This window comes from Coccidioides posadasii, chromosome 1, assembly GCF_018416015.2.
Source record: "Coccidioides posadasii str. Silveira chromosome 1, complete sequence".
In the NCBI taxonomy this organism is placed as follows: domain Eukaryota; kingdom Fungi; phylum Ascomycota; class Eurotiomycetes; order Onygenales; family Onygenaceae; genus Coccidioides; species Coccidioides posadasii.
This window is the reverse complement of record NC_089407.1, coordinates 3,443,531-3,463,308: the sequence shown is the minus strand read 5'-3', so window position 1 is coordinate 3,463,308 and position 19,778 is coordinate 3,443,531. Positions and strand designations below refer to the sequence as shown.

Sequence of the window (19,778 nt, the reverse complement as noted above, 5' to 3'; positions counted from 1 at the left end):
ATTCCTTTCCAGCAGTGAAGAGTGAGTTCCTCTGTGACATCTGTCCGGAGGTCCCCGGACTACGTATGAGCTTAGGGCTCGTATGAGGCAACGGTTCTTCCGCCCGCTGCCGTCCCTCGTATCAAGAATGACGCTGCCTGGAAAGTCTGATGATGAGCACCCATTCACCAATCAACAACTATAATCTCCGGTATTGCAGCAACCTTTTTACTCAGATCTTGCAGGATAAAGTCCTCAATGTCGTGGAGTGACAAGGATTGCGAAACCGGATCTAAGGGAAAAGCCCGCCATCCGAGAGCTTATGGACGTTGGGTAGCTTTGATAGCGGAGAAAAACATCTTTCCCACTCCATGCCTGAGAGTTTCAAACAGAGTGTTGCCAAAAATGGCTATCTTCCCTACTTTGATTCAACAGCCGGATATTATGCATGTGCATCGGTCAGGAATGTATCAAGTGGCTTATGATTCTGCAAGACAAGACAACATCGGAAACGATTGACGAAACAGTATACCTATTATCAAGCCTTCCACCTCGAATTATCGAAATCTTTATGGCGAGGCAATCTGGATCACATCTTCAACCAGCACTTTGTGCTCCGTAGATGGGCCACAATCCGTTTCTTCCGCTCCATTCTCTTCGCTTCAGAAACGTGTTCGAGTGCTTGAACTCAGCTATAACAGCTGCAAAAGCAATACGCAAGCAACCTTAACCTTACTTGCTCGGTGTCATAGCAATTCGCTTGTGGAAAGGATCTACTTACCCTCGTTTTCTGTCAGCCACCGCGTTCCAGAAACTTGCCCTCTTCCCTGCAAGGCTTCTCGGCAGCGTGAAGCTATCCAATGCGGATGACGAGCTTGCGCGACCCATCAACCAGGCACATATACGGAGTTATATTTACGCAAGCAGAATGTCCCAAAGTTCTAGTTGGATCTTCAATTTTAACAGCCCATCGAATCCAGGCCATGTCCCTGGCAAAGGCGCGTGTGGCTCATGGATAGGGCTTATATTTTGCGCATATGTTCTCTTTGGTCGTATACACAGGGCGTACCGTGCGCCAGCTGACCTTGAAACCGGTCCTCAGCTGCCAAACAATCTCGCATTTCGCGTTTGTCCCTGTTATATATGTAGGTAGCTGGGTGGCTCTCCTTGTTGTGTCGTTGGAAATACTTCTATCTGTTTACTCAAACTAGAGTATATACAAAACGTATATGCAAATCTGTTTTCTTTTGGTCAGACTGTTTTACGGAATGATTTCTTCTACTCTTATCGCCACTGTCGCTTGTGGCGCCTTCGCTTCTCTTGTGAGAGCGGCACCACCCCAAGAATGTGTGAGTATAGGTCCTAGCGAAGTCTGTAGCCGTATGGCTAACTATCCCCTACGCAGTGTTCGATCCTCTCCAAAGCGCTTCCAAAGAATGTCTTCGCTAGTGGATCTTCAACTTGGGAATTTGAAAATAAGGACTACTGGTGTTAGTTCCTTCCCCGTGCCATTTGTATAACCTGAGATCTGAACAAAATATAGCCTCGACTGCAGTTTTGGATCCAAACTGTGTCTTTCTCCCAGACACAACAGCCCGTGTTTCTGAGGCAGTCACCCTCCTCGGGGAAAACGAATGCAAGTTTGCCGTCAAAGGGGCCGGACATAGCGCCATCCCAGGAGCTGCTAATATCCATGATGGCATCATGATGTCGTTAGCTTGGTTGAATTCGTCAGACGTTCACCTTGAAGATAATTACATCCGTGTTGGAGCCGGGCAGCCACTTGGTAATGTTTTTGAGGCACTGGATCCTCACAATGTCGGAGCTGTCATCGGAAGGTTCTCCAAAGTTGGCTTGGGGATGGGGGTCGGTGCTGGTGTCTCATTCTTCTCAAACCGTGAGGGTCTGATGATTGACAACATTTTGAACTATGAGGTTGTTATTGCCAGTGGTGAAGTTGTTAACGCAAGTGCAACTAGCAACCCTGACCTCTTTTGGGCGCTCAAGGGCGGCAATAACAACTTTGGCGTCGTTACACATTATGACTTGTCTATATTCAAGACCACTGGTCTCTACGGCGGCCAAGTTACCTACCCTGAAACATCCCTCGACCAGCTTGCTGATGTTATCTACGACTACCATGTTCATCAGGCGGTGGACGATGTCAACACGCACGCCCTTCCTCAATATGCTTTCGATGGCAACGCCAATGAGACCTCTGCCACGATCCTGGTTGCGTATAACGATGCGGTAGACGAGCTCCCAGAGATCATGCAGCCATGGCTCAAAGTTCCACATTCAAAGAGCACTCTCAAGAGAAGAACCTACGGTGATCTAGCTACTGAGCTTAACGACGGATTTCCAAATGGACTTGTGTAAGTCAAGTCACGTTTACCTTTGCTCGTCTATCGTGACACTTCTTCCAAATGAGATTCAACCACCTCCATCCAGGTTAGCTAACCACGTGGAATATAGCCAGGAGCAGCGAGTGTTCACAGTATACGCTGATGAGCAATTTTACAAGGATGTCTGGTTCAAATATCGTCAGTGGCTCCAAAAGTATAAAGATGTGCCTGGATTTTTCGGAAGCCATGCGAAGATGCCAATCACTCCCCGACAAATCGAAGAAGGAGTAAAGAAGGGTGGAAATGCGCTCGGCTTGGAAAAGGGCCCGCAGGATAAAACGTTGGGAAGTAAGTATCTTATCATATATTCTTCATCCAAGAAAACATATCTGTGGCATGAACTCGCATGGAACTGATCTTGGAGCTGACACAACCCTGCAGTCATCTACTTCGGTGTGACGTTTAACAATCCTGAGGACGCCCCCGATGTTTTCCCTGCGCACAAAGAATTCGTCGAGTCGATGATTGAGTTTGCTAAAAGCCGCAAAGTGCTTCATCCACTTATGTAAGGACAATTGAATGAAATTCATGTCTCGAACGAGACTGTAGTAATAATATGGATAAAGAAAGCTAATCGCCCAATGAGCAGCATGCTTACATTCTCCGCATATGACCAGCCAGCTATTGCCAGCTATGGAGATGAGAACGTGGCGAAACTGCATGAGGTAGCAAAGAAATATGACCCCAAAGGTGTCTTTCAACGTCTTGTTCCCGGGGGCCAGAAACTACCTGCTCAGTAGTTTCACACGAACAGACTTTAGGGATTGTAAGATCTGGTCACTCCAGCATGAGAGATCGCTTGAATGCTGCAATGAAACAGGCGATTCTTTTGTTTACTTGCCTTTTCCACAATCTTGCTTGTAGCTGTTTTGAGTACTGTGGATACTGTGGGGTAATGCAGGCAGTTATATTTTGAATGGAATTTATGTGTCCTTCAGTCCATGCCCTGTACTCAACCAAAGAATTATATGTATGGGGGGAGACGTAATGTGCCCTAATTGTAGGCACATGATCTCTCACCTCGTCTGCTCGAACGACCTTTCTGTGAGCTATGTTTGGTGACGTCTTGGAAAAAAGAATCAAAGCCCAAAAGCATACGAAGAGTGACGTTGGGGTCAGTCAGTCAGAAGATTTCAGGGCGTGTTCCTCGTTCCCCCACGGGGAATGAAGTCGTTACCGCACCAAGATTTTTATCTTTGATAATGGGTGCGAGCACGATATCCCTTGTGAGTACTCCGTACACACAATGTCCTCAATGGGGCCTTTAAGAGGCACTAATGTCAGATTGAAAGAAAAAAAGGTAAATGTCGATCTTTCGCCCTGGTGAGCAATCGACCGTAGTGGTCGGCGCTCCAAAAAGGGTATCGGAAGGCATCATCGTTAGGGGCGAGTCCGGCAGCCGCCCTCAAGTTTTCCGTAGGAACCTTGCATCGTGAGCGAAGAGCTGGTTTCGTTACGTCACTGCGTAAATGCCGGGGGTTCCCAAAGGAGAGTCAGTTATGAACCGGGATACGTACGGAGCACGGAGTCCAGATAGGGATGCCGCACTTCCTCACTGGACGTCCCGCGGAGACCAATGATTGGGTTCATTTTTTAAACTCGCAATGAAACGGAAAAGCCGTGGATATTCGACTAGGGTTCCGCGCGGGTGTCGATTTCAAACCCGGAGTTTCCAAAGGTGGGCTCTGGTCTTTTTGCCACCAAGATGTCATATTATTAGCATCAGTGAAGGTGTGGTGCAGGCAAGCAACGATTTGCCCATTGGTAAGGGCCGCTACAGGCGTTAGTTACCAGACCTTCCACCACGACAAGGACAAGCATATCGACCAAAGCCATCCACCACCCCGATACAAGCCCCGAAGGACATTTCCCCAAAGCCACCAACTTCAATTTAATACGCACAAGGGTAATTATTAGTTAGTGAGTCAAGCACCCACTCCATTTGGATAGGAAATCATCGAGCTATAGCTGCTCGACATGCTTGACGCACGCTCAACCTCGAAAAGTTTACCGCTTAAAGCCCCAAATCTACAGAGCACTTTGACCAATATAGTGAAGTGCGCAACTTGGAATGCAGATGTATGGATAAGCAGCTCATTTGGGAGTTTATTTTTATTTTTATTTTTGTTTGGGACTTTACGGAGTACTGAGTCTTTGAAGTTAAATTGTATGAGGGGGTGGCCGTGTGTAATGAGGTAACTCTCCTAAGACAAAGTGTAGCGCACCCACTGCCAAGTATGGCCGTATTATGATGGGGATCGATTCTGTCATTGAACCAAGCGAGCCTCCTATCAGGATTGGCTGGCTTTACCACTTCTGGCACCAAACACTGGCGAGTTATTGCTGAGAAATGTACGGAGTACTCCGTGCGTAAGGAGGATAACTCACTTCCCATGGATCGTGTCTCTCCAGTGGTGAAGGAAACGATGTTTCATGACAGTTGGCCTCAAGTCTCTCAGCCTGCAAGCGAGAGAGAGAGAGAGACTGATGTGGCTGCTCTCTGTCATGGATTGTGTGGCTCATCGGCCGAGCCCAGCTCGACGCTTACCGAGTCTAGTTTAGTGGGGCGTTCCTTTTGGGGTGCGCTTTGCGAGGTGGGGCTTAGCGCGGTTTTGCTGTTGAGCCGCAAAAAGGGCTCCGCTGGGATCGTATCCAGCCGAATCAGCCACCTCCTGGCTCAGGGCATGCCCAACCCAATGCAACTCCTTTGTTCGCAAGGGGAAATTTTTGTGTGAATTGTCAAATCGAATACTGCAGATGGAGCAAGGGTGCGAAAACTTTACCATACCCGTTGGACAAGAGGACAGCTCTGGGTTTGAGTGGGACGGGTGCTCAGCGATGGATGGGTGATGATGATGCAGTTGTTGGTTTGGTGAGGTCATGGCGGTGCATTCGACATGGGGCCGTTAGCTTGAAATTTGAGTTGAGACAACAACATTACCAAACGAGTTCAAACGGTAACGATCTCTCAACAACGCTCGACGTGCTCCATAACCAAATCGGAAAATAGGGATCTTGTGAGCCGCGAGGAAAAGGGTAAAAGTATAGCGAAAGACAAAATCAGTGCCCTTTTCCCCGGAGAAAAGCGTTGAGAGCTGGACAGCCCGACCTCATGCGTGTGTATTGAGGCTCTGTATGGATACGGGCGGGAATGGCCGTCGCCGCTGACAAAGCAGCCGGAGAATTGGCGTAGGGAAAACCGACGCGGCCAGATTGGGTTTAGTGCGGTCTTAAAGAGCATCCAATCAGAAGCCTTCGCTGCTCCGTCAATTAGGCAGACACCATAAAGCACGACTTGGCGCGTCACGCCCGCCGTCCTTCCCCTTCGTTCCCTCGACTTCCATTGTTTTTAACACCAACTGTCCTGTTCCATCCTCCTTCTTTTTGTCAGCGCTTGCTCTTCATCGCCGGCCTTCCCTGACACTCTGCCTGCAGCCCACGGCAGCATCCATTGAATCTTGCCCTGCTGGCACCGCACCGCGGCACAGCTCCATATTCTTATAACAGCGTCAATTAGGCATTGAGCACCGTCGTTCGCTCTGCTCTCTTCTCGTTCGATGATCACTTGGACACCCTCGTCCTCGGGCTCTTTCTCATAGTTTCAATCGAGAACCGGGCTCTGGGCCGTGGTTGCGAGCAGTCTGTCCCATCGTCTGTCTCGCTCACCTCTTTTGGAACTCCGCTTGAGAACCGCACCTTTTTGGGTTTGCACGCAACGAGGCCGAGAAGATTGGATCCCTTTCTTTGGATCACCTCCTCAAAGAGTAAGTACAGCCAATTCTAGAGTTTGAATGACCGCAACCCGCCAGATCGCCTCTGTCCGTTCCTTGGTCGGATTTGGCTGCACATACATGCTAACCTGCTCTGGTGAACAGGTCGACTTGTCGGACTCTGATTCTGGATAAGCTTCCACTCAGACTCGTGAGTCATAAACGGATCCCGCAAAGTTCCTTTTGCTCATTGGCTGTGGAATTCTCAGAACCGTGACTTGGACCTGGTCACACAGTATGTCCGAATCCCAGTCCCACCCGCGTCGCCGTCCCTTTAATAAGGCCGCGCCCCTCCCTCCTCTCTTGACTTCTTCGGACCATGGTAACGGCTCTTCAAACCGTGCTGTTCGACCTCATAACATGAAGTTGAGGAAAGGGGCTACCTTCCATTCTCCAACAACGCCTCCCACCGAGGAATGTGACCCGATCCTCTACATACCCTCTTTGCCTCGCCGAGCTCCCACCTGCTCACGGGCACTGGAGGAAGTTATCGCCGCCGGCGAGAGACGTGTAGCGAACATCCTCGGCCGGGTTGAACGAGACCTCGCTGGCCGTGACGGTGAACCTCGCAGCAGACCTTCGTTTCCTGGCGACGATTCTCCCGTTCCTCGTGGAATCCTTGCCGCCCACATCGCTAATACTGACGCCATGGATGTCGACACAGTTACCAACCACGCAAGGCCTAATCGAAGCCGCCGTCTACCTCCCGTAGACATAAAACACCGTCGAACATCTGATAGTGGTATCGGCTCATCAATCGGTGAAGCCCTGCCGCACAAGTCCGCCGCTGGTTCAGGTAATATAGCCTTAACCTCTCCCCTTTTTATTTTATTTTTATTTTTTTTTTTTTTGGAGGCATCGGCTAAATTTCCATCATCTAGGACAACCCAGAAAAAGTCCTAGCCGAAGTGCAATTACAAGATCGATATCGTATAAAAGCTCTTCCATGGACGCCTCGAAGCCTGTACTCAGCCCCATCGCTGTAAAGCAGATCGAGCGCCGTATCCTTATTCCAATCCTTCGCGAAAAACATTTAGAACATTTCCATCCTCTTGTCAGAGGTGTCCCTCAACGCATCAAGCTTAACGATATCACTTGTCTTCGTGATCTCGAAAAAACACTATTGTTCCTGGCTCCAGTAAGTCAAAACCAAGAAATGACTTGCCCGTCCAGCTCCTTACTCATTTGTCACCCACAGGACTTTGCACCTACAAGAACCTCATACATCAGCTTCTGCGACTTTACGATCCAGTGCCTTCATACTACGGTTGGATTTCTTAACGATCGCGACCAACGCAGACCTGCCGATCGCCCATACACGAATGGTTATTTCCTTGACCTTGTGGAGCAAGTGAGACAACACGCCGTCATGCTGCATTCCACTCGGCAATCCCAAGGCAAAAATGAAAACAACCTAGACTATTCATCGTATGTGGCTCTAGATCTTCTAGAAGAGTGGATGTACTTACATATTCATAGTGGTGAAGAACTCCATCTTGAAGGTGGACTCAGCAGCACCGGTCGCCCCGCCGAACTCGTAAGACGGAAAAATGGTGTGGCCATCTCCCTGAAAACGGGAGAGCCATACGTAGAATCAAAGCCCATCATGCCTGCCATGAAGCGGTCACTTAGCATTGAATTAGGAGACGACGGAGTTATGCGATCCATGGCGCGCCGTAAGAAGAATGAACCTCCACTGAATATCAACAAGAAATGCGACCACTGTGAAAAAGTGTTCAGGAGGCCATGTGACTTGACGTGAGTATTTACTGCACTCCATTCATTCCACGGGAGAATGATATTAATCTCCAATAGGAAACACGAGAAAACACACACCCGGCCGTGGAAGTGCACCGAGCCAACTTGCAAGTATTCTAAGGTTGGATGGCCAACCGAGAAAGAACGGGACCGCCATGTCAATGACAAACATTCCAAGAGTCCACCCCTGTACAGTTGCCTCTTCAAGCCGTGTACCTACCAGTCGAAACGTGAAAGCAACTGTAAACAGCATATGGAAAAAGCTCACGGCTGGGTCTACGTTCGATCCAAGAACACAGGGAAGGCCAGCGCCCGTGGTTCCAATCACCCGACGCCCAGCATCGCCACTTCGCCAAATCTGGCTGGAGAGATGCCAACGCCAATCAGTGCAGTGGCCCCCTCTCCGTACACCTCTCCGTACCAGCCAGATTTCCAGTCTGGTACCCTAGGACATAATCCTGCACACGAATATAATAACACATTTAATGAGGATTTCCCTCTATTTCCTGGAACACCCAACAATGGACTCGGTGAGAATGCTAGTCCGTTTACTACGCCCTTCGATTTTAGCTCTTTCCACGCTGGTCTTCGTGCCAGCGATCCACATGAGTATGTTCCTAACTTGGATATCAACATGCCTTCGGTAACCTCTGGGGCTACTCCTATAAACGAAGGTTTTGGTTCCGCGATGCTTGACCAGTCTCCCATGGATCTGAGCGATTCCCAGCTTGACTTAAATATCGACTGGCATGACTTGGAAAATGAGTACACGGCAATGAATTTACAACTCCCGACGCCGGAGTCCGTCGAAGCGTCGACTCTCGGATTGTATTCCCGGACTCCGTCCGTGTCTATTCCTTCCCCTGATGCACAGACGGGAGTTCCAAGCTTTTCTCCAAGCGGCCAAGGCAACATCATGCTTTACTCGCCTGATTCCCGGTTTGTGGATGAGGGTTTTGCCGATGTTTATGAGCCCTTGAAGAAGCCGGCCCGTGACTTCACGCTGTTTGATCCTCCTTTGGGCGGTGTTGCAAACCAGCTGGGCATGCCGCTGGACTCTTCAGAAAACGCTTTTTTCACCTGGTATAATGAATCTTGAATTATATTACTTGCCGGTCTTCGTCGAATATATAACACAAATGAATTATACTTATGACCGCGGCTTTTGCACGATTTAATGAGCTCCAACCTCCCTTATTCTGTTGTTCTAAACACTTTGGGGGAGATATCTACTGCTGTTCTGTGTTTGATGACAAAGCCCTTCTTGATATTGATGCTAGCGGACTGAGGGCTCCCTTGGTCTATGTGCTACAGCTACTTCTACTCCCCTCGATGTTTGCCTTTGAATGTGAGTGTTGTTATTTCCGTATGGGCCTCTATACCGTGGAAGAGATTAATTAGAGCGAGCAATTCGCAAGGGGTGTCAGTAGCTACGACTGGAGGTGTGACTTTCCTATCTTCTGCTCTTGTGGGATACTTCTTTATCTCTTTGTGTCTTTGTGCTTGAGCAGGTATCGCCGATACCTAGGTAGGCAGATTATTAATACATACACATATATCAGGGTGGAAATTTGATACTTCAAGCTCCGTAAAATGCAAAGAAACAATGAATCAAGTAGGGTATTCTTACCTAATTCAGAGTACCTGTTTTGGCCATACGCGCCTTCATGCAATGCTACTGGGCAGTTTCCAGGTTAGGGCAAGTTGCACGGGTCAGAGGAGGATGAGGAAGGAGGATAACATCGGGTCGCGGGCCCGATCCGCACCTGCCTCACTTTTTTTTTTCTCCCGGGAGATGTTTTCTGCTCCTTCCATTCCCATCATCCATCGCTCCAGAGCTGCGCCACCTGCACGTGCTCAGCCGAACTACTTCTCGAGGACGTCGCAACGACTGCACGCTAAACTTGATACTTCCATCAAAAAATGACATTGAACTGCCTGCATATATAAAGAGTGATCTAGTTGACTACCTATATATCAATTCTGCAATTCCAAAAATCCGAAAGCCCAAAAGTCCTAGGTTCGGTTTGCTCAAATAAACCAGCACTTGGCCCTGTGTAACATACGCCTCGGGTACTACATTATATTTATAACACGACTAGTCCCAGAAACCTGTACGCTTTTTCTAGCGACACTCCTGAGTCCTCCTCATTTCTCCAAAAAGGTGATATACAACCTCACTAACTTACAGTTGGGGTCGAGGCTGCTTCAAGATGACATCCAGCATGTCGTTTGTCTGAAGAAGCGTTTGGTTAGTATGGATACATATTATGTGGTGAACAAGTGTGCAATTTTGCCTCTTCTAGTGAATTGTCACTGAACACTTACGTAAGTGAAGACGTCGTGGCCAAGCATCCAGGGCTGGAACTCCTCGTCGGACCATCTGTTGGGGTTCCAGGCGTTATTCTTCTCGGCTTTTTTGGCCACTCCCTTCATGGCTCGATCTCGAGCCGCTTGCTCGGGCCCGTCTGGCAAATGCCAAATATAACCATTCTCGCGCCCCGCCGCTTGGATTCTTTCGCAGCGGGGCTTTCTGATAGTCTCAAATGCACGGAGGAGTTTGGGAAATTCCCGGATCGATTTTGCTCTATCGAGACATTCACCCAGGGCAGCGCCATCCTCAATAGCCGTAGCAGCACCCTTTGAACGGCGGTCTGGTTAAGACACCCGTTCACTGTGAGGAGCCTACACACATGGAGGACTCACCTGTGCCAGATAGGGCACCATAGCATGAGCAGCATCGCCAATCAGAACAACTTTGCCACTGGGACTGACCCAGTTTGGCAAAGGAGGCAGATCTGCCAGTTTCCACTTCAAGCAGGACTTCACCTTCGCGAGAACCTTGTTGATCGTAGGGTCGAAGTGAGCATAGTACCTTCGCATTTCATCCGGATCCCCTGGCTCGTTCCACTTCCCGGCTGCGGCCTGGCCCGGGTACGAGAGGACTAGGTTATACATGGCACCTTGACGGATTGGATATGCCATGATATGGCGTTGATAGCCAATCCAACAGTTGGCGTCCTCTTCATCCATGAGGTGCTTGACTTCGCTATCAGCGAGCATCTCTTCCGCCGAAATTGTCACTCGAAAGGCGCAATTCGGCGTGTCATTCGCTTCAATCTCTTTCTCAGGGATAACTGCGCGTCTGGTTTTGGAGCGGATACCTGGGTCATGACGTCAGGACGCTCCAGAAAATTGAGCTCTTGCACGCACCGTCCGCTCCAATTATCAAATCTGCCGCCAGCTTCCGTCCATCAGCCATGACGGCAGCAGGGCACCGCTCATCCACATATTCTACAGGAGTGCCAAGCATGATTTTGGCTCCAGACTCCTTGGCGGCTTCGAACAAGATCCGTTGGTAATCGGCACGATGAATCAACCAGTACCTGTCAAAATTGATTAGGCAAGGCCATACAGATGGTAGAAAGGCCATACATACGGAAACCCATACTTCCTCTCCAAGACGCCGCGGAAGCGGGTCGATCCGATAATTTCTCCAGTGCAATATCTTCTAAAGCAAAGGTTCCTTGGCCACACAACCTTCCCAAGAAACTTTTCCGTCAATCCGTATGAATCCAAGATCCGGGTACTATTTGGCGGTATTTGGATTCCCGCTCCGACTTCATTGAGATTGCTGGCAGCCTCAAGCACCGTAACGTTATGACCCTTCCGCGAAAGGCAGATCGCTGCGCCCAGCCCCCCTATACCTCCGCCAATGATCAAAATTTGAAAGCAATTCCGGTCCTTGCTTACCATGCTGGTCGGCTTTCAGTTTATGGGTTCTTGCTCGCGGGTTTGGATTTTTAGGGGAGGATTTTGCGACTCTGTCGCTCTCTCTTCACGACGATGTGAACAATGGCTTTGTTGAGGGAACACATGGGTCCCCACCCTCGCGTTTTTGACACTCCGTAGCGCCGTGCTTTTACGGAGAGCCGTTACTGGATACGATTCCGGGACTCTTGGCTGCAGATCCTAAAACTTTACGCAGCTGAAAGCTCGCTGTTTATTCCGATGGACGACTTCTACGGCTATGCTCCGGAATAACATGCCGCCAGAGCGGCCTCGCGTTCAGAGCCGTCCCGATTGCCTTGAAGGAAAAATACGAACGATGGATATCCCCATGCGGAGACTTGCGGGAAGACCGGAGAAAAGCCAAGATGATACCCCATTGGGTATAGAGAGAAACCCGGATCGTATTCCAACGGCCTGATTGGAGAATTGTTTCCCAATCATTCGGACTTTCATTCTTGTTGAGCAGCTCGTTAGCTTCTGTGTGACAGCCACGCAGAGTAATGTCAACAACCCCGCCGCAAGACCGTCTGGGAAAGGAAGATCAAGACAGAAGCCCACCCAAGGATCTCAGCCTCAAATGGAGGACAATGTTCCTCAAAGGACAGTTCATAACAACCTCCTGACAGGCTGCCGTCAGGGCCGTCTGATGATCCCTTTAACTGGCCAAAATGGAGACAGAACACCCAAATCTTAATGATCGTGCTCCATTCATTGTGAGATGCGTAGTACAGCACAATGGGTTGCAATGGGTCTTTTAGCTTTTCACCATTATTAGCCTCTGCCAGCTAGTTGCATATCCATTCTGGAGCAGAAACAGTGTATTCTGGGGATTCAGAAGGGAATCTCGAATTGAAAGGGACTCCTCGCTTCCCTAAGTGTCTCCTTTCTCCACCGCTTTTCTCGCATCCTCATACGCAGTTTCGCATACAGGGTCATCTTCTGCCATGCAAACATTGCTATCGTTCTTGAGACGCCGATGCGTTTGGGGAAAGGTTCAATATCAATTCCCAGCGGATTGAATATCATCGGTTGCGTACTTGGCGAACACCTCACTGGGCCAGAGCCTGATTGGTTTTTATAATTACCTCTAATACCCCGTAGTCAAGAGGGAATCTGGATTGTCCCGAAATGCTACAATCGTACTAGGCCCAGGGTAGCGCTGGAGGCAGGCCGCTTTAGTAACTTGGTATGATATTTGCAGTTTCCTTGCGCTACTTTTGTGGCTCTCTTTCACCCTTGCTCGTCCAGTCTCTCGAGATAAACAAATTCCCATTGCAGTTCACGTGGGAAGTCACAAAGTGAAAGCTGGCTAAGCACCAAACAACAACACATCTCCCATCCGAACGGCGTCTAACTACAGACAGGTTAACCCCGGCTGGTATCAACCTTGGCTGCGCTTGCCAATCTATACTATGGATTGGCTTGTTTATGTTCTCCCCCAACGCTCGCTGATCTACCTTTGCGAGCAGGCAAAAGCACGGAACGCGGTGGTTGGCGGGATTGATGAAGGGAATCAAGTCATCCGAATTTCAGACAGAGTCGTAGTTGAATACGGGTACGCGGTTACTCCAGGCGAGGTAGCGACTCAGCAATATGCCTATCAGCACCTTGATCGACGGGTTGTCCGTGTCCCGCAGGTCTACCGCTTCTTTCACGACCGATCTGATCCTTTATGGCCGAAAGGCTATCTGTTTATGGAATATATTCCTGGAAAATCCTTGAAGAACTCGACCTAAACATCGACGATGTCTTTGAGCATCTAGTGAATATTGTTTCCGAGCTTGCGGCAGTTAGAGGTGGTGATATACCAGGGCAGGTTGATGGGGGAATGTTTCAAGGCTACTTGTGGGGAGACAACGGCACAAGGGAGATTTTTCATTCCATTGATGAAATGAATCACTGGCTCAACAAACGACTCCAACTCATCAACAAGGAGATAGATCTGCGTCTGTATCCTCTTGTTCTCTGCCACCTCGACATCTGCCGCCGGAACATCAAGCTGATGGAAGACAACTGAATATATCTGCTTGATTGGGGCCATGCCGGGTTCTTCCCGCGATTTTTTTGAGGCTGCTGCTGTCTCACGCATCAATGATAATGCTGCTTATGGGAACAGCCTCCACAAAGCAATTATGAAGGAAGCAAAGCTGACAGCCCCCGGGGGGGGGGGGGGGGGGGGGGGGGGGGGGGGGGGGGGAGGGGATTGTTAAGCTGCTCCTGAGAGCCCGTGCTGCTAGTTTGCGGTACATATTGTGAGTAGAAACACGGGAAAATGTTCTGGATTGGATTAACTGTTGTATAGTGAACCGCGGGAGGGTGCAGCCTTTCCAATTGGTAATGATTCCTTGCCCACCTTGCCACCTCTTCCGCCTATAGATCCTTGAATGTGTTAGCAACCAACGTAGGACTAGTCAAAATTACAGGAAATATATTTTCTCCAATACGTCGCAACTATTGTGCTGCACTTAAACATAAAATAAACGGCACTACATTGGAGGCAACTTGAAAAAGAATCCGGGCTTTGGCTTCTCAAGGAACGAGGTACACTCTGTCTAAGCCGCGCATTTCCACCCGAAATAATATGTTACGTTCAAAGACCCACGCGTCGCCCCATTGCTAAATGAAAAGTCCCAGGGACTGTAGGGAGAGATTTTGATAAAAATTTGCTCTCGTCCACGATTCTCAGCCCCTAAGCCCATGCCCAGCTCAGTCGTCTCGACCAAAGAGGGCTGGAACTATTTTCTAGACTTGGAGGAGAATGAGTTGAAAAATGAAAGTCGCAGTCCTCTACGGCGACTCAATAATATGTGTGAGACTGACTCAATCTGGAGTAATCTTTCCGACCTTTGCACTGAAAGCAATGCATGATTTGGGCCTGGATGCTCATGGCTATCCTGGAGGAGTTCCGGGGAGAAAAAGTGCGAGGTGCAAGGTACCTTGGAGCGATAAACTTTGCAGCAGTGAGAGAGTGATGGTTAGCACATATATACTTTCACCAAAAACAGCTCAGACCTTCTTTCGGAGCAGAGTGCTGGTGTTTGACCACACGTATAACTATAGAAAAAAAGATTGTGGGATGTCAAACAATTCGCTTTGGGTATACTCCAGAGAGGGCTTTTGAGATATAGCATGTGCATTTCAATCTTTGAGCTGCTTTTTGCCGTGTGGATAGCTATTTGTAGTCCGTATTGTGAAGGGAAAAAAAAAAAAACATATTGACACCGGTTCACTAACCTAGGAAGTATGTAACCCATTAAGATTTGACTTGGGTTAGCTTTGCCTCATGTCCATGGATCAAGGGATCTCCAGTCTCCTCCCAAGACATGCTTTTAACGGCGCATTCTGCAAAGCCGACAATCAGGGACGTGTTACTCGCCCGAAACTATCGTGGATAGCCGGATATATTTATTATTAGCGAATGATAGAGGGGAAGCCATAAAGTTCGCCGACGCGGGTCCAGACCGCAAGCCTCATCTCAAGGCTGCTTCGTCCTGAATCCGCGGAGATCAGCCATCTAGTAGTGGGACATATACTCCGTAGTAGGAATTGGATCCTTTCTATAGTTACCTTTAGAGAAGCACGTAAGAGTTCACACAGAACACAACAACATGAACCAAAAGGGGGAAAAATATATATAATAGAAAAAGAAGTGCCGGTTCAGCTGGACCTGTATTATGCGTCCCCCGCAGCCCACCCACCAAGGGGCGTGACGCGTTCAATGATGGTTGTGGCTGGGCGAGCGAGCACACGGCGTCACTGCGGGCAGCAAGGAGGTCTTTGTGCTTTTGAGTGAAATCCATATGTGAGACTACACTGCTGGTTTGCACGGCAAATGGCCATGCACTTCGGGTCAGCCGGCATCGAATTCGAGCACATCTGCAGCGGTTGCGAGCAGCTGAGGGGGGAAAAGCAAAAAGTTCCTCCCTGGCCAGATGGAGCCGGCGGGTGACGTGTGGCGCAAAGAGTGGCTAATGACCACACGGTCCAAGCTACCGCCCAGCCAGTGAGCGAGCGAGCTGGATAGGGCGGGCGAGCCAGCGTTGCTTTGGGAGTGGGGTGTGGATCGGGGGAGGGGAAGATAATTTCAGCCCAGGAGAGCACGAATAGATTGCTCACTTGAACAAATGTTCTCTGTGAAGAGCTGGAATTATCTTGCTGGTTTGTGTTCAGAAGTTGGCTGGAACTCTAACGCGTTAGTTTGTAGTTAAAAAAGCACCTGGAGTGCAGGAGGCGTGTGACGGTGATTACGTAGATTGCGCAATGCTGCCTCGACATACATAGACAAAGCCAGCCAGTCTCCTGCGACAGCAAGACGGATCCCTGGATTTCTTGCTCTTGATATCGGCTGTCCTCTGTAGTCACCCTGTGCAGCAGAATGCATAGCACATTCAACAAACATTGACTCTGCATCTCTTGGAAGGCCGTTGGTGTTTCCCGTGGGTCCTATTGTGGGGTAGGGAGTGGTGATCGTGATGGCATCGCGAGGAATAACTTCCTACTTTCCAGCTCCCACTGTCTTACAATACTACCCAGCATTTTAAGCAAACAGTTTTTTTTTTTTTAAAAAAAAAGGCTTTAATTTGGGCCCTTTTCGCTCTTTTGGAACCATATCCTTACACACGCTTCACACAGAAGCAACAATCGCTTAGCCGCCATCTACGAGCTCCAGTGCTCAGAGTGTGTGTATCCCCGGCGTCCGGTGCGGAGTGCTGTGAAATCACCATTTACACCCTACCATTCCAAACCTCTTTCTTTCGTCGTCCTTCTCTTCGGTATTCGACTCGATATTCACCCGGAAGATGGGAATTGGAAATGGAAACGAAGACATGGGTCCCCCACCGCTCACCCAGGTGTTGACGGGGAAGCAGGAACACTGTAACCACCAATTTTTTTTTTTTTTCCTACTTTGCATCACCCCCTTTATAGCACTGATTTAAAAATTCTTGGCCCGTAGCATACTGATGGAGGCGTGACCATTTAGATCTTAAGCGAGAACTGATCAACCGCCAAGTTCGGAGCGAGATCGCTGAGCTCAATTCTCCAACCGCACTCCGCCGCTTCGGAGCTCCTTTCAAATCTGAGTTCGGTGAAGTGGCTCCTGTTGACTCGGAACTTCCCATTCTACGATACATATTCGTCCGTCACGTTCGCAATTTTCCTTTCCTCGATCAGGCGAAGGAGGAGGAGTTCTGGCAGGCTAAACTGCAAGTCGTGAGTTTCACCGGGGACAAGGGCATGATGGCTCATCCGGGCTGCTCATTGACACGATTACTGATGGGTTATCCCGTTGTGGTTTGGGGGGGAAATATTAGTTCCTGGAATCCTTCGCCAACAAACACATCTCTTCCTCCGAAGACCGCCATGAGGTGACCAAGCGCCGTAAGCTTGCCCTTAAATGCGAGAAGTTGGTTGAATTGATGATGGTCTCGGGCATACGCACATCATCGGGATATGAAGAACGGATACGGTTTTCGGAAATAGAAGTGGTCGATCGAGGTGCCAACGAGCAAGGATTGTTGGTCAATGTTCCTGACGGACATTCAATAAATGGCTGGGATGTCAACGTCGCGGGCGTGAGAACTACGCTCGTGAAACGGACTGTCAGGTATCATCAGCATGCGGTACGGTCACTGGCCCCCTCTATCTATGACTATAAAATCTAATTTGACCTGTAGGAATTTCTGCTCAGGGTGCGACGGCCAGGGAAACCGGATATCTATGTTGGCCGCCGTTTCGGAGACTTCGCTAAGCTTCATAGCAGGCTCCGAACAGAGCTACCTGGCAAAATTCTCCCGCCGCTACCAAGGAAAAACAAGAGCTCTATGTCTGCTCTTCTAGGAGGCGCCGATGATGATGCGTCCTCAGTGTCGTCGCTTTCCACGGAAGCTGGACCGGCAGAAGAGAACGGAAACGGTTCCACTAGGAACTTGCTCGTGCCGAATTCTCTAGGACACTCTCCATCACTTTCATCGCTGAGATCCAGAGACTCTGCAAGAGGTTCTGGAGAGCTAAAAGTTGAGCCTGTTACGTTGTATCGTGAGCAACAGCGAGTATCCCTTCGGGCCTTTTTGCGGGTGCTGTTGCAGAACGACCGCATAGCCACCTCCAAAGCTATGGAAGAGTTTCTAACTGCAAACCCTGTAACTTTGAACGAGGAAGAAGAGATGGATATACAGCGGCGCAAAGATATAGATGCAAAGAGAATAGAGGAGCAGAGGCAGTTCTACGAAATTGCCCGAAAGCGTGCTAAGGAGTTGGACGTTTACATGGAAGAATTTCGACAGGATATCGTTGAAAACAGTAAGACTCCCTATCTTGCTTTATCACTTCAAAAAAAATACGAGGTTGCTGATGTCTGTCGCATCTTGAAGATGGCTTAACGAAGCTTTTCCATGAGATCCGTATCAAGGAGACGGTAGAGGATCTAAGTCCTCAGTATCAAAAATTCGCTGAGTGGCTACGGATCGAGTGAGTTTGCTCCCTTTGCCAAATGTTGTCATCAATATATGATGTTAATCTTCCAGGGTTGCTGCGACTATATACCACCTTTTCCTCGCTGAAGACAATTCGCCAGAGTTGTTTGCCCAAGCTAAAAGAATCCATTCACTAGTCCCCTATACTATCCTTAAAAACGTAATTCGAATTGCCAATCCTGCCGCTGTTATGACCGGCGTGTTAGACCTGTTCCTTGCCCAGCCGTTTGGATCCAGATCCCTACTTCAAAGGATATTCTCCATGGCTATCCATGATGGAATGAAGGCGTTCCAGAAATCCATCGATGCCCTGTCTACTAGAATAGGCGATGCCGTTTTGGTTGAAAAACTCCGAACATTTACCTATGCGGATGAGGATCTGAAGAATCATATTCGGCAAGAAGCGGAGGATGACGACGTGGATATCATCGTGGCAATTTTGCGCTCTGAACAAATTCAACCTGAGCTGACCACAAGTCAGATCGAGAAGGTATTCAACTCGTACGTTGGTTGGGTCAGCGCTGTTGAGAACGTACGGAATACCTTGTCTTGAATGAATACTAGATATTTGCTAATGAAAATTTCTACCTAGATCAAGGATGTAATGCTGCAAGATGCGCAGTGGTTTGCGTACTTGAAACAGCTGCTTAAGCTGTTGACAAGGCAGCGAGACAAAGCCATGATGCTTAATATAATTGAGGAGGTATCTACTTGATGACTCCCTTGTCCTAGAAGTAAACGATAGACTGACATATTACAGCCCGTGACATTGCAACTTTTCCGAGACCTCTTCACCATATTCTACGAGCCACTTGTGCGAGTTTACAAATCTGCGAATGTTTATAATAGTATCACCGATTTTGCGGCATTTGCAAACGATGCGATATCCGTGGTTGAGAAGGCGCAGAGACAAGACGTCTCTGCAGACCCAAATCAAACAGTACAATCCTTTATAGACCTGTGTGTCCGTCATCAACAGAGTTTCTATAAGTTTGTCCATGAAGTCCATGTTCATGATAATGGATTGTTCGATGCTCTTATGGGCTGGCTGGAAGATATCCTGGTATTTCTTCGAGAAGGGCCTGCAACCACCCTTGATATGAATGCGTTATTCCAGGGAGCGGTTTCCATGAATCAAATCGACAAAGATGTGGCCATCCAGGAAATCAACTCTCTTATCAAGTGGCATATGGACCGCAAGAAATGGCATCACGACAAGACGAAACAGAAGATGGCGGCCGAGGGAACCCCGTTGGAACCCGTTCCTGGAAGCGCAACGTTCAAGGGTAGTGATTTCGGGTTGAACGAGGTATGTGCTTATTCATTTGCCTTGTAGTATGTAGTTATACCCCTTCAGGCTAACAGATTTATCTAGGCCGACCTCGAGGACTTGGCTATTTCCGATGCTGCATCGGATACCTCAGATGAAGATTCTGCGGAGGACGAACTCGACCCCATCGCCTTAGAGCGGAAACGTCGTGCGAAGAGGCAAGATCGGTTGCGACGAACGGCTGGAGAGCCAGTGAAACCGGAAATTCGAGAGATACTGAAACTTCAAGAGTCATTTACTCTGATGTTGAGGCATGTTTTGGCGGAATAGC

At 48.9% G+C, this 19,778-nt stretch overlaps 4 protein-coding genes across 4 annotated transcripts; 3 read left to right on the top strand and 1 right to left on the bottom strand.

Moving 5' to 3' along the window:
- Positions 1-1,247: 1,247 nt before the first annotated feature.
- On the top strand, positions 1,248-3,124 carry D8B26_000997 (uncharacterized protein; the record flags this gene model as incomplete). Its single annotated transcript, XM_066123409.1, has 6 exons — positions 1,248-1,328; positions 1,385-1,469; positions 1,523-2,354; positions 2,455-2,672; positions 2,766-2,889; positions 2,974-3,124. The coding sequence occupies 6 exons, from the start codon at positions 1,248-1,250 to the stop codon at positions 3,122-3,124; spliced, it is 1,491 nt and encodes a 496-aa protein (XP_065979483.1).
- A 3,019-nt stretch (positions 3,125-6,143) lies between these two features.
- On the top strand, positions 6,144-9,481 carry ACE1 (copper-binding transcription factor). Its single transcript, XM_003070828.2, has 7 exons — positions 6,144-6,148; positions 6,260-6,305; positions 6,364-6,950; positions 7,036-7,292; positions 7,353-7,582; positions 7,634-7,912; positions 7,970-9,481. Exons 3-7 carry the CDS (start codon positions 6,392-6,394, stop codon positions 9,009-9,011), a joined length of 2,367 nt encoding a protein of 788 aa, XP_003070874.1. The 5' UTR covers positions 6,144-6,148; positions 6,260-6,305; positions 6,364-6,391; the 3' UTR covers positions 9,012-9,481.
- A 389-nt stretch (positions 9,482-9,870) lies between these two features.
- Positions 9,871-11,668, bottom strand: D8B26_000995 (uncharacterized protein; the record flags this gene model as incomplete). Its single annotated transcript, XM_003070829.2, has 5 exons — positions 9,871-10,148; positions 10,241-10,552; positions 10,619-11,076; positions 11,126-11,298; positions 11,352-11,668. 5 exons carry the CDS (start codon positions 11,666-11,668, stop codon positions 10,098-10,100), a joined length of 1,311 nt encoding a protein of 436 aa, XP_003070875.1. The 3' UTR covers positions 9,871-10,097.
- A 4,835-nt stretch (positions 11,669-16,503) lies between these two features.
- Positions 16,504-19,777, top strand: D8B26_000994 (uncharacterized protein; the record flags this gene model as incomplete). Its single annotated transcript, XM_003070830.2, has 9 exons — positions 16,504-16,579; positions 16,686-16,915; positions 17,017-17,325; positions 17,380-18,004; positions 18,076-18,172; positions 18,229-18,709; positions 18,770-18,880; positions 18,938-19,486; positions 19,553-19,777. The coding sequence occupies 9 exons, from the start codon at positions 16,504-16,506 to the stop codon at positions 19,775-19,777; spliced, it is 2,703 nt and encodes a 900-aa protein (XP_003070876.1).
- Between the last annotated feature and the right edge of the window lies 1 nt (position 19,778).

Excerpts from the sequence above, each read along its gene's own strand:
- ACE1 (XM_003070828.2), top strand. The coding sequence starts at position 6,392 with ATGTCCGAATCCCAGTCCCACCCGCGTCGCCGTCCCTTTAATAAGGCC. Across the intron at positions 6,951-7,035 it reads CAAGTCCGCCGCTGGTTCAG|GACAACCCAGAAAAAGTCCT; the intron begins GTAATATAGCCT and ends TCCATCATCTAG. Across the intron at positions 7,293-7,352 it reads CACTATTGTTCCTGGCTCCA|GACTTTGCACCTACAAGAAC; the intron begins GTAAGTCAAAAC and ends TGTCACCCACAG.